Raw genomic sequence first — 12586 nt, 5'->3', positions numbered from 1 at the left:
GTGGAACTCTGAGCTGGACCCTGGCACCGTTTTCCTTGCAACCAAATTTGGGGGTTGTTCTCCGTAGCTTTTGCTCCAACCGCGCTCCTATTCTGTGGGCTATAGGGCGATTGCTCAGGAAGTCTCTGATTCTCCTGGCCTCTAATTTTTGGCCAGACATCCTCACCAGCTATCGAATGTCTCTCAGCATCAGAGTGCAATAGCATATTGCCTAGATGGCTTTCATGTGGATATATCTTTTGCCCTGTTCTCTTGGCTGACCGTGTCTTGGATCATCACGCGGACGATTGCTACGTTCCATCGAGGATCCATGCCACCCGTTGCCTCGGAACGATCTCATGCAAAAGCAAGACTTCCAACTCCTTAATCTGGTTCCAAGCCGTACGCCGTCAGGTAATACCGCGATTTTACAGAGTATATAGGGACTTTATGGAAGGCAGCGTCAGGAGATAACCGGGCATGACATCCTTACAATTGCCGCATGAAGCGATTAAGCATAACCGGACTCAGGTTCCGAACGAATCAATCATCGCAGAGGCAGAAACAGGCAATCTGACTGTATCCCACGCGCTAAGTAGCCGGTTTCGAGTACCTCACTAGCTTCCGTGCAAACGCCTGCTACCCCAAAAAAGAAAATGTTCTGGAAACTTACTCAGAAGAGTGGACGACGCCTTATGTCGACATTTTGGGGGTCACCTGTATTTCGGACAATACGACAATGAGCAACCCCCCCCTCGAGCGGTGCGCGCCAACCTCACGATTCCGATACCTCGTTTCGTCTTGCTCCAGCTCAGCGCTATATTCATCGCAACGAGGGATATTTGCGAATGTCCATGGGTGTTGGAGCCTATCCCTCTATAGCTGAATGTCCGGCCGATGCTACGGTCAACGTTCGACACGGGCCTCTTCGCTTTGGAGACATAGCGTATTATCCCAGGCAATTAAAGCGAATATGCCTTCACCCCGCAGAGCATCGACTTATTACGTTTAAATATCCACTTGAGCCCACTGAATAAAATAGGTGAATGGGATGGCTTGATCATTGCTAAACTCATCCAACCTAAAGCTATCAAATGGCGCATCAGTGCATCCTGTTTCTCTCCGCAGAATATGCCTACACCAGGCTGACCAGGGTACTGACAGACGATGGAGAGAGGCAGCGCGAGGGCATCTGATGCGATAGCAAAGAGAACAACCTTGAAGGTCAGTATCTCATCTGCGGGCGTCAGTGTGCTTGGCGAGTAGTGAGATTGGGAACTGATCATTCCACGAAGGGCATGTGGGAAAGTCTTGGAAAAGTCTTGGGAGATAGATGGAAAGGCTTGGAGGAGGATGGTTGGTTGGGGAGTTGGAAAGCTTGGTATTGGGGTCATAATCGCAGGCGTTCAAATTGCAACGCCAATCCGCTCATAGCCGTCTCTGGCCTTTGTCTTTTGCCCCTCCCCCAGACGAAGGCCAAGAAGATAATATGCTGCTGATTGGATCCCCCACAACGCAGGGAGGTTTCTTGTTCCTTCTCAGATGGCAAGCTGGGACTGTACGTAATGGAATACCAACAATCAGCAACTTCTCCGCAATTTCCTGGAGTTGAGACAAGCTCGGATATGTATGTGGAGGAGAAAGCTCATGAAGAGCGTCTTGTTGTGTAAGACGAATGTTGGTTGTCGTTTATAAGGTTCAGTCAGGTTACGACAAGCCCACGTTTGTTAGTGCATAACTAGCGACAGACCATGCCCCCCCCCCCCCCCCCCGAGAATCAACCATGGCGGCTCGAAGGAGGGAGGACATGGGCAGTCCTGATACTGCTTCCCCGTGACGTGATGATTTGCCCGACGAATAGCACTTTTGATGCCCTGGCTACCTAGGTAGGTAGGTTGCTCCCGACTTGTCACCGGAACTCAATAGCTACCAATTTCTGTCGAATTCCCCCCTGGCGAATCCATACCCAGATCACGCGAGCTTTGGCCAGGGACATTGGAGAAGAAGCCAACTGTCTACTCCGTATGACTGAGGCCCATCCATAACTGCGCTCTTTTCAACCTGGGCCTGGCAGATCTAGTCGGACCATCCTTTGTCACGATTATTTGACTAAAAGATTTGCGAAAATGTCTTGGCTAAATTCAGGTAGTTTGGCTTCTGCTGTTTTTGTTCGTTTTCCCGACGGGCCATAACGAGTCCCTATTGAGGGTTTCTTTGCCCATTGTCAATCATGTTCAGGTGACATGATTAGGGGAGGCATGGTCTCGTTTGTCAAGATATGGAATATGTCTCTAGATCACGTTCTTTGAGTGCAGAAGATGAAAGAAGCTTCGGGTGATGAGTATATTCTTGGCATAGACTCTATCTCGGCGATACACAGCTGCGAATATACCCAATGATAGGTATGCACGTAGTATGTTATTGACGTTAAGAGTTGCCTAGACAATTACGTAGGGCTAATCATCTCTACTATCTTGAGCTGGAATTGTCCCCAATGTCTTCAAGGTTTTGAGGGGCAACGACGCACAATAACTAAGGCACGGGCTGACGGCACAAACGGCACAAACGGCGCATTGTGCGCTTGACTGTTTTAGGATTAGCTCCCGCTGCTCTGCCGGTAGGTACATACCATATTCACCTTCCGCTGACCGAGGAGAAGGTGCAGTCGGTCGGTCAATATTGGGCAGGTTCTGTCTGAATAACGAAAAGAAGCACAAACCCAGACACGAACTTTTCTTCTCTAGCATCACTCTTTTGGTCTCACAGCAGTCAACATGGCTTTTATATGACCAAAACATGAGGTACAACAAGAAAGTCATCGCCAATGTTAAATTGCACTAGTGACAAAGCATCATGACGAGAGAGTCATCATTTGCGACATTTGTGCGGTTTTTGGCCACGATGCAATACATTAAATACTAGCCGTGGAAGCAACTCGATACAGCTAAAAACCATCAACTCTACATTCACAGGACTTAACATCATTGTTTATTCTCTTTTCTTTTTTAGCCCAAAACAATAACACCTGGCAAACGCTCGTGCTGCTCAATCACTCAAGGTGAATACAGAACAGAAACTTTCTTCACCAAGCACACTTGTCATCCTATATTTCGTCACATCACAACGCATTACGCTCAACTGTGAAACACTAAAAAAATGGCGTCCACGGAAACTGTTGTCACGACCTCCTATCTCCTCGGGAACCTGCACTGCCCGACTTGTGTCACTTTGATTCGCTCCCTCTTACACGATGCCTTTGGCGACAATGTACTCTGGGTTTCCCCAAATCTCGTTACCTCCGTTGTTACAGTCGAGCATAAAGAGAACTCCTCGGCTTCGGTTGCCAGCATGCAAAGGGTACTTCAAGACGCTGGCTTCGAAGTCTGCGGTCTCAATACAACCGCCACAACTGCCAATGATCTCTATCGCACGTCCCAGGTTGAAGGGGAGAGTAGCCGTGTCCCCGAGCATTCCGATGGCTGGTTAGATTCCTTCTTTCACTTTTGGCGTCCACAGGTATCACCTTTGGCGATAGAGGCCGCTCGTGCTGCTCACCTCGAAAATTGTGAAGCATGTAAATCCGAGAAAATCCCCGAAAAGTCACCATCTGATGATAAAAGAGAACTGTTTCGGGTTTCTTCTGTCGTTTCCGATATCCCTACCAGACGTTCTTCTCTGCCATATCCCCTCCAAAAGGTGGTTACAGGAACTCCCCCCGCTCCATCATGGCGAGTTACACTCTCTGTTGGCGGCATGACATGTGCTGTTTGTGTCAACACAATCACGCAGGAGATGGATAAGTTTCCCTGGGTCTCAAAGGTCGCCGTCAACCTCGTTTCCAACAGCGCAACCATCGAATATACAGGTGGTGATCGAGCACAAGAGATTGTTGATGCAGTTGAGGACCTCGGATACGATGCTGCAATCGACGAGGTTGTCAATCTACAAGGGAAAAGAGTTCAGGCTGATGAGCGCGAGGTCGGAGTGAGTGTCGACGGCATATTTTGCCAGCGATGTCCAGAGCGAATCGTCACAACCCTCAAGGCTCTTGCTCCAGGTCGACTTCAAATCTTCCAGGAGCCTACCATAGAGAATCCTATTCTAAGACTCCGATATACACCCGACGCTCCTATATTTACAATCAGGCAGATCTTGCAAGCCATTGAAGCAGCCGACAACTCTCTCAAAGCCTCCATCTACCATCCCCCCACACTCGAGGAACGATCTCGAATTATCAGAGCCAAGCATCAGCAAGCTCTGTTGTATCGTGTGATTCTTACCCTCCTTTTTGCTGTCCCTACCTTTGTTCTTGGCATAGTTTACATGAGCCTACTGCCAGATTCCAACCACGAAAAGATGTACTTCATGGCACCTTGGGTTTCCGGGCTCAGCCGCCTTGATATTAGTCTTTTCGTGCTTGCTACGCCGGTGTACTTCTTCGCCGCTGATGTGTTTCACGTACGAGCAATCAAAGAAGTTCGAACAATGTGGCGAAGGGGAAGCCGCGTGCCTTTGATTCAGCGCTTTTACAGATTTGGTAGCATGAATATGCTTGTTTCATTGGGAACAAGCATAGCCTATTTCTCCTCAGTCGCACAGATGATTGCCGCAGGGGCATCTCGGAGAGAGCATCATAAATCTAAAGCCGAAATGTATTTTGACTCTGTCGTTTTCCTGACGCTGTTCCTTCTCCTAGGAAGGCTCATCGAGGCGTACAGTAAATCCAAGACTGGCGACGCAGTCGAAATGCTAGGCAAGCTTCGTCCAACGACAGCTCTCCTCCTTGAAAAGGACAAGGCTGGGGGCCAGATCACTAGCACCGTGCCTGTTGATCAACTTGACTCTGGAGACATAATTCGTGTGCCTCATGGCGCATCCCCTGCTGCCGATGGTATTCTTGTCAGTGGAGAAACCAACTTTGACGAATCGAGCCTCACTGGAGAATCTCGACTCATCAAGAAGACAGAAGGAGACCAAATCTTTGCTGGGACAATCAATAAGGCAGCAGCCGTTACCATGCGTGTCACGGGCGCCTCCGGGCAATCGATGCTAGACCAGATCGTTCAAGTTGTGCGAGAAGGTCAGACAAAACGAGCACCAATTGAACAGATCGCCGACCTTCTGACCGCCTATTTCGTTCCCGTCATCACTCTCATAGCAATCCTCACCTGGATCATCTGGATGGTGCTTGGGTTTTCCGGCAAGGTCCCAGAACACGAAGACTCCTCTGATGGCGACTCGGTAGTGTTTGCCCTCCAGTTTGCCATTGCCGTTTTTGTTGTTGCTTGCCCTTGTGGCCTCGCACTTGCAGCACCCACAGCCATCTTTGTAGGTGGAGGTCTCGCGGCTAAGCACGGTATTCTCGCCAAAGGTGGTGGTGAGGCGTTTGAGAAGGCGAGCAAGATTGATTGCGTCGTCTTTGACAAGACGGGTACTCTCACCGAGGGAGGACAGCCGAAAATCACCGATTCTGTACTCTTCCCTGATACTTCGTCAAGTGAAGAGGAACGCAACGCTTTTCTGTCAGCACTCAAGGCTGTGGAAGAGAGCAGCAGCCATCCTATAGCCAAAGCGATCGTCTCCTTCTGCGGTGACGCTCCGGCTAGTAATGTTTCCAATCTCGAGGAGTTGGCTGGAAGGGGTATGAAAGCCTCATTCGAGGGCTTTGACAACCAAGAGATGGACATGATTATCGGCAACGAACTTCTCATGCGAGAATTCTCAGTAAAATTATCGCCTCACATCACTTCACTTCTCGATACCTGGAAATCCGAAGCCAAGTCAGTTGCTATAATCGCCACGAAAGCATCATCCACCGATGCCTGGACACTTGCCGCAGCGTTGTCCATCTCGGATCCGATCCGTCGTGAGACCATTCCTGTCATCCGAGCGTTAATTTCTCGTGGTATTCAGGTATGGATGTTGTCTGGTGACAACGTCACCACCGCCCGCGCGGTGGCGCAGCGCGTTGGCATACCCTCGTCTAATGTCCTGGCTGAGGTTCTCCCATCGGACAAGGCAGCTAAGATCTCATCTCTCCAAGCCTCTCTACACGCACGCGGCTCAACGACCAAACGCGCTACTATCGCCATGGTCGGCGACGGGATCAACGACTCCCCCGCGCTCACGACGGCCGATGTGGGCATCGCCATAGGAACGGGAAGCGACGTAGCCATTAGCAGTGCGGCATTCGTGCTTGCAACGTCACAGCTTACGGCTGTAGTCACGCTCTTGGATCTCAGCCGCGCCGTCTTTGGACGGATTCGTGTCAACTTTGCGTGGGCACTTGTGTACAACATGCTTGCTGTGCCCGTTGCGGCTGGGTGCTTCTATGCGATTAAGACTTCAAGTGGAGAACGCGTAAGGCTGGATCCGGTGTGGGCAGCTCTCGCGATGGCTCTATCAAGCATCAGCGTAGTGTTGAGCAGCCTGAGCCTTCGGGTTCGGGTTCCTGGAGTGGGATTTCGCTCTCGCAAGGTTGAAATGGAGGAGTAGTATTGGGAACAGCGGTAGTGGTAACGGTAGTGGTAGCGGTAGTGGTAGCGGTAGTGGTAGCGGTAGTGGTAGCGGTAGTGGTATTGGCAGTGTCAGTGTGTTGGCAGTACCTAACTGTGTAGCTGCGTATTATGCCATCGTTTAGATAGTACGAGCTCAGCCTCAAGAATCTGAAATTCAGGGTTCTCTTAGATATGCACAGCTTACTCTTGGGCTCTCACGCACCTCGTGCCATGCATATGCCATGTTGCCGATCTCATGTGGTGAACCAATGGACGGATTCTCGCAATCACCCTGTCTCGAAAACTTTGCCCAATGTGATTCTCCTTCGGTCCCGGCGGAGGTCACAAAGAATATGTCATTCACACCATTTTGATTTTCGTTGGTGTGAGCTGTGAGTGTGAGTCGTTGCTCGCCGAAGGTTCCGTGATGACTTGGTCACAGCCACGATCGATTAAATCTGTCCTCACTCAATTGAGCCTGTGCTGTTGCATTATGGAGCATTGCCGACTTGGAGAGTACGCAATATGTATACAACGTACGTATGTACAAATGATTTAAAACATGGTTTAATTGAGCAAACTAAAAATATAACACGTTGAGGTTGAGTAGAGATAAGAGTTCAAAACACGTTTCATTGCGAATGAAACATGACGAGGTTCATGCACTCATCAACCTCGTATCAAGTAAAGCAAACTCCATAAAACAAGCTCTACTCGTATTTGTCCGCCACCCGCATACGCAACCGTCTCCATTATGCATGTATGTACAGTGAGACACCCCCTGGGGGCTCTTGAGTGCGCAATCAAGTATTTTCACTTGAGTCATTCAAGAAAAATGCACTATAATGCAATGTAATTTCATTGTCGATATACTGTAGCAATTGCATTCGGCAGTGCACGCAAATGGAGTCTATTTGTTTGCTTACATCTCTGATCCTCCGTCGGATTCGTCAAAATCCGAATTCGAAGGATTTGACTGTTTGCGGTAGAAACGATTACGTGATTGGTCAAAGCACATACCAAGTAAGCCTAGGTAGGTACCAAATTTGGTAACTGGCCCCAAACTGTAGGGGAGGACCCTGTAAAGGCGCATCATCAGGCATAAGGAAGGGCTTATTCTAAGGCACTACCTTACCTAAACCTCCATAGGTACCAACACTGACTTAGACACATTCACTGTAAGAAAATGGCTTGCAGTTAACCTCGCAAGGATCTATGAATCCATGGATGGCACAGCACAGCACAGCAGAGGCATGGCACTATTATTGATGACTCAACACTGGATTGGAGACAGTTCGTGGCATATCGCCCGATTTGTATTGCAAGGACTAATAATACTAAGTTGTAATTTGGTATCTGTATTGTTCTTAGATGTTGTAGTTGTTGGCTGGGCCCCCAAAGATGTATGCCCCATTAAATAACTCCATGATCCAAATCCTACCAAAATGTGGCAGTGTATGATGCCTACTCCTTATCCTGATCCTACTCCTATTCCCATTCCCATTCCCCCATCATATATCCCCGATAGCAATCGTGGGGCGTAATACTTTGTAGAGGCCGTCAAACAACATTGATGCTGCGTAATCCCGAAACGATCCAACCTAGTCCCATGACAGTGACCCAATAGTAATAATGCACACGCCCCCTTATCCCCGGGGAGGCTTCTGTCTTTCATGCAAGCCACAATAAACGCCGGTCTTTCAATGGAAAGACTGTAGAGTAGAAAAATAAACAAAGTGTTTGTAATAGAACAAAGGGAATAATGCTGAGCGGCTTGCCGGCCAACTCATGATGTATCTGGTTCTCTTAAGAAAACAGATGGAGAAGTTTCAAAAAAAAAAAAAATCAACAACCAACGCCATGCCGAGGTTTCTTTTTCGATGCGATAAGTAACGGATGCAAAGATCGATATAGTGATGCCAAATAGCGGTCCGTGTAACGCCAAGACTATGCATTAGGTAGGTGTTGAGCGCGGTCCAGATCGTGGGTGGCTATTTATCGCACAGCGACGCTACCACCGAGAAGACGACCCCACATGCCGCGCCTTGAGCGCTGCTGCTGATGATGATGTTGCTGCTGCTTCTTGGATGATGAGGTCTCATGGAGTTGCTGGTACTGTTGGTACTCATCGGCAGTGATCTCATAAGGAAGCATGCGGCCAGCAGGCATGTGAGCCTTAGGGTAGTCAACATCAGGAACGATCTGGACGGGTGAGTCGTAGAGACTGCCCTGTTGGGACTCGTAGTAGTAAGGTTCGGGCTCGGAGGGCTCGAGAGGAGTGGTAGCTTGTGAGTAAGCGCGGCCAGAGGAGACAGATGAGGCGTAAGAGCTAGAAGAGCTGCTGTAGCTGAGACCAGGAGGAGTGAAGTTTCCAGAAAGGTTTCGTGCGTGCTCGGGTGTTGATCCTCGAGAGCGAGAGTGGCCGCGAGAAGAGGCAGGGCTGGGATATCGGGTGGAGGCGGCATAGAGCTCCTTCTGTCGTCGCTTCTCCTCACGGTGTCGGATCTTCCTGGCATGTCGCTCGGCAATCTTGTGGCGGAGGGGCTCAAGGAAGTCGTCGAGGTCACGGTAAAGGTCCTCCTCGGTAATTCGAAGATCCCACTCAAGAAGGAAGAGAAGCTGCTTCTCCATGAGGTTGACCTCGGTGCGGCTGAAGCCAAAGCTGTAGCACTCGGTGGTGATGTTGCTGTAGTTGGCCCAGTGCTTGTTCTTGGGTGAGCTATCGTTGAGGTACTTGGCAGAGAGAATCAAAGCAGCAAGGAAGATGCGGTGGGCGGTGCATCGCAGGCCACGAGCCATGGGCTGGAGCTTCGACTTTAGACGACCGAGGTAGACCAGTGTTGACATTAGAGTAGGGACCTGGACGTTGGAAGAGACGACGAGCTGTGTGATGAACTCCTCCAGGGTGGGGAGAGCTCCGTCTTCGGATCGAACGGTTCGGGGCTCGGGGCTCCTGGGAGGAGTTGGTAGGTTCTGGCGAGGCTCGGCGGGAGCGGGAGGCATGAGAGTCGAGTCGCAGGCAATGACGTTGTGGGCGGCTTGGGCGAGGTATGCGATCATATCGCGACCCACAGGTTGGTAGACGAATTGGTCCAAGGCGGTCTTGTTGAGTTCCTCCATGGTGAGGTATCGTAGTGATGTTGTAGAAGCCATTGTGTGGATGTGAATGTTTGAGGGAGGGGAGGAAAAGAGGTTGTATAAGTGGATGGGAGAGGTTGATAGAAATATACTACACGGGAGGGCGGACCGTGTGTAAGTGAAGAAGGTGGGGTGAGGTTGATAGGCCTAGAAAGAATCGATAGGCTGTGAACCTTGACCTATTGCAAAAGCAGAGCAAAGCAAAGCAGGAGCAAAAGCAAAAGCAAAAGGCAGATGATTAATCTCTTGATTGAATGTGACTGGAAAGAGGAACCAGGGGTCAAGCCAGATGAAGGTGCGTGAGGATAGATATATCAAGAGATCAGAGGCTCATGTGAGGACCCTAAGAAACTGGCTTCGTAAGTAATGGAGCTAAGGGTGACGTTTTGGGTGTGACTGTGGAGGATGGATCATGGAGAGGGGGGGGGCAGGGGCGTGTCTTTTGGAGGCTGAGCGCCGCGTCTCTGTCTCTAATGCTAATGCTAAGGCTCGCTGAAAAAACTCCAAGCCCGACAGGGGTTCACAGCGAAAGCGAGCCCGGTGCCACAAGCGGGCTGGGCTGGGCTGGGCTGGGCTGGGTTGGGTTGGGGCGTGCAGGGTACAGACCGGTAAAGGTACAGGGGGGGTCACTCACTGGGTCGTAGGGGAAGACTTAGTCGGAGAGATGTCTCAAGACTAGGTCAGGTCCAGTTATTCAGTGGACTGCAGCGAGTAATGCAACTAACAAGCTGCTGGGGCGGTCTGGCCGGGAGGGGGGATAAATGCTTGGCTTTGGGTTTCTTTGGTTCGCTGGTGATAGAGCAAGATGCCACTCAAAAACCTGAATAGGTAGGTACAGTACTTCCGGGTGGCGAAAGAGAGCGAGAGCAGGCCGTGGCTTGGGAGGAAAAGAAACCTCAAACAGTACAGTAACAGAATGATGATCCCTGTACTGCGTATCGTTGCGTATCGTTGCGTTGCGTTGCAGAATGCGGCGTAGCAGGTAGCAAATATCACAATGTCTCGCCGGTTGCTGTGCTGCGTCCGTCTCGGTATTGGCTATGTCTCGGTTTTTTCTTGTTCGTTTTACCGAACAACGAGATTGTAACTGATTATTCGACTAGGTAGGCGTTTGTTTTCAGAAACGTGCCGTGGGTCCTTTGTTTCGATTGATTCTGAGATTAATTAAAATGCCAGAAACAATTAAGCAAGCAACAAGGTCCAGGTCCAGATTCGGTAGCCGCGAATCTAGAGGATAAGTGCGTGAAATGTACCTGGTGATAATGGATGTCGCTGAGGAGCTGTTGGCTTCTGCCGGGTACGGGATAAGGCGTTCGAGGCCCTGCGTTTGGCACGGCGATGAGCGAATAGCGGAAAAAAGAAGATCGACACCTTTCCAAAGCCGTTCAGGAACTGCGCGGACGGGAATAAGATGAAGCGATTTAGACTTTATGTCGCTGTGGCTTGAAGCTCGATCTGGGCGAGATGCGAGTCTAAGTTGAAAGCTGTGGGGGGAGGGGACTCGGGAGGCTCTGGGTGCTCTGGAGTGAACCGGAGGAATGGTGGTCAAAGTGAATGATGAACGAACAGTCGAGATGACTTGAGTTATTTGAAATAGGTGACGTGAGTGGATGATGTCCAAGGTTGGCCGATAGATCAGGATCGGTCTAGTCTATTGGTGTAGATGTTTGATGGTGATGAGATCTGATGAGATACTCTGGAAAGGAAAGAAGAGTTCAAGAGTTATATAACCAAATGATGGTATCAAGACCGGCTTGACAAGGGAAGGAATATTGGTTATTCGGTTCTTGATTAATCCAGAGGGTCAGGTTGGACTGGAATTTTAAGATTGCATACAAAGGGAGAGAGCCTGCACCTCCGCAGAGTATTGAATTGAAGGGTTGAGATGGCGGTTGGCGAGCCTGCACCAAACGAGAACCGATCGATAGGTAGTTGGTTGGTTAGTGGGCGGGGGATCAATGATGCGAGAATCGTCAAGACTCCTGGTCGGTCCCGTCGAGCAAGGTACCTCAGGTACGTGATTATTGTTGTCCAAGGGATGGGATGGGATTGGATGTGCTGTACCTGCCAGAGGTATGCGGGAATGGATGGTCGAAACGGGCGTGGCAAGACGAGGCAAACGAGAAACAAACACTCTTTTCAATGTATGATCGGCCCCAAGAATTCCAGACGCAACGGGGAGACAGAGAGAGAGAGAGAGAGAGGTGGTGGTGGTGGAGTCGGAGTCGGAGTCGGATGGGGATGGGGATGGATGGGATGAAGAGTGATGGTAATAATAATAATAAAAAATAGTCGAGACATGAAACGGAAGTAATGGGCATCTTAATAGTAATACCTGGTCTTGCTCTGTCTACGCGAGAGCCTCGAGATTGTGAAATTCATTGGCTCACTTCACTTGATTACGATGGATGGATTACTAGGTAGGTACCTCTCTGTAGATGCGCTGGGCTGGCTACGAATAGAAGCACAGCTAAGCCCTTTCAGAGGCAGGAGAATCCTCCTCCAACCAAGCAGCATATAGGATCTCGAGGCCCATGAACTCAGAACCGCCCAGCAGGACCGTGTATGAGTTTTTAGAAACGTCGAATTCCTCCGGCCAGTAGAAGTAGAATCTCCAGGCTCTGCATCTCTCTAGACGCTGGGGGAGCCAGGGGGCCGGGCTGCCTTGTCCGTGCGTGATTGGCCGCACAAGAAACATCAAACAACGCGAAACTGGCTGCGGGCATTTCTTTGGGCGGCTCTGCATCCCACGATTGGTCGATGTGCAACTTGACTTGAAACCGGGCTATCTGATACAAAACTGGGGCTGGCTGGCTGGCTAGACTGGCTGGCTGGGTTGGTGAGGGGGAGGCAAAGACGAGACGAGAGGCCTTGGAAGACACAAAAGATCAAGATCAACGCAACTAGAGTTATTAGTCAAGGACCCTGCATTTCTTTAACTCTTGAACGCGTATGTACCACGAGTTGGATGA

The 12586-nt window shown here is 50.0% G+C and overlaps 2 protein-coding genes across 2 annotated transcripts; one reads left to right on the top strand and one right to left on the bottom strand.

Moving 5' to 3' along the window:
* Positions 1 to 3135: 3135 nt before the first annotated feature.
* Positions 3136 to 6474, top strand: FMAN_09053 (uncharacterized protein; the record flags this gene model as incomplete). The annotated part of the gene is made up of 1 exon (XM_041829850.1): positions 3136 to 6474. The coding sequence occupies one exon, from the start codon at positions 3136 to 3138 to the stop codon at positions 6472 to 6474; it is 3339 nt and encodes a 1112-aa protein (XP_041680572.1).
* Positions 6475 to 8471: 1997 nt separating this feature from the next.
* On the bottom strand, positions 8472 to 9629 carry FMAN_09052 (uncharacterized protein; the record flags this gene model as incomplete). Its single annotated transcript, XM_041829849.1, has 1 exon — positions 8472 to 9629. The coding sequence occupies one exon, from the start codon at positions 9627 to 9629 to the stop codon at positions 8472 to 8474; it is 1158 nt and encodes a 385-aa protein (XP_041680571.1).
* Positions 9630 to 12586: the final 2957 nt, after the last annotated feature.

This window comes from Fusarium mangiferae, assembly GCF_900044065.1.
Source record: "Fusarium mangiferae strain MRC7560 genome assembly, contig: FMAN_scaffold004, whole genome shotgun sequence".
In the NCBI taxonomy this organism is placed as follows: domain Eukaryota; kingdom Fungi; phylum Ascomycota; class Sordariomycetes; order Hypocreales; family Nectriaceae; genus Fusarium; species Fusarium mangiferae.
This window is presented reverse-complemented; position numbering and strand designations above follow the sequence as displayed.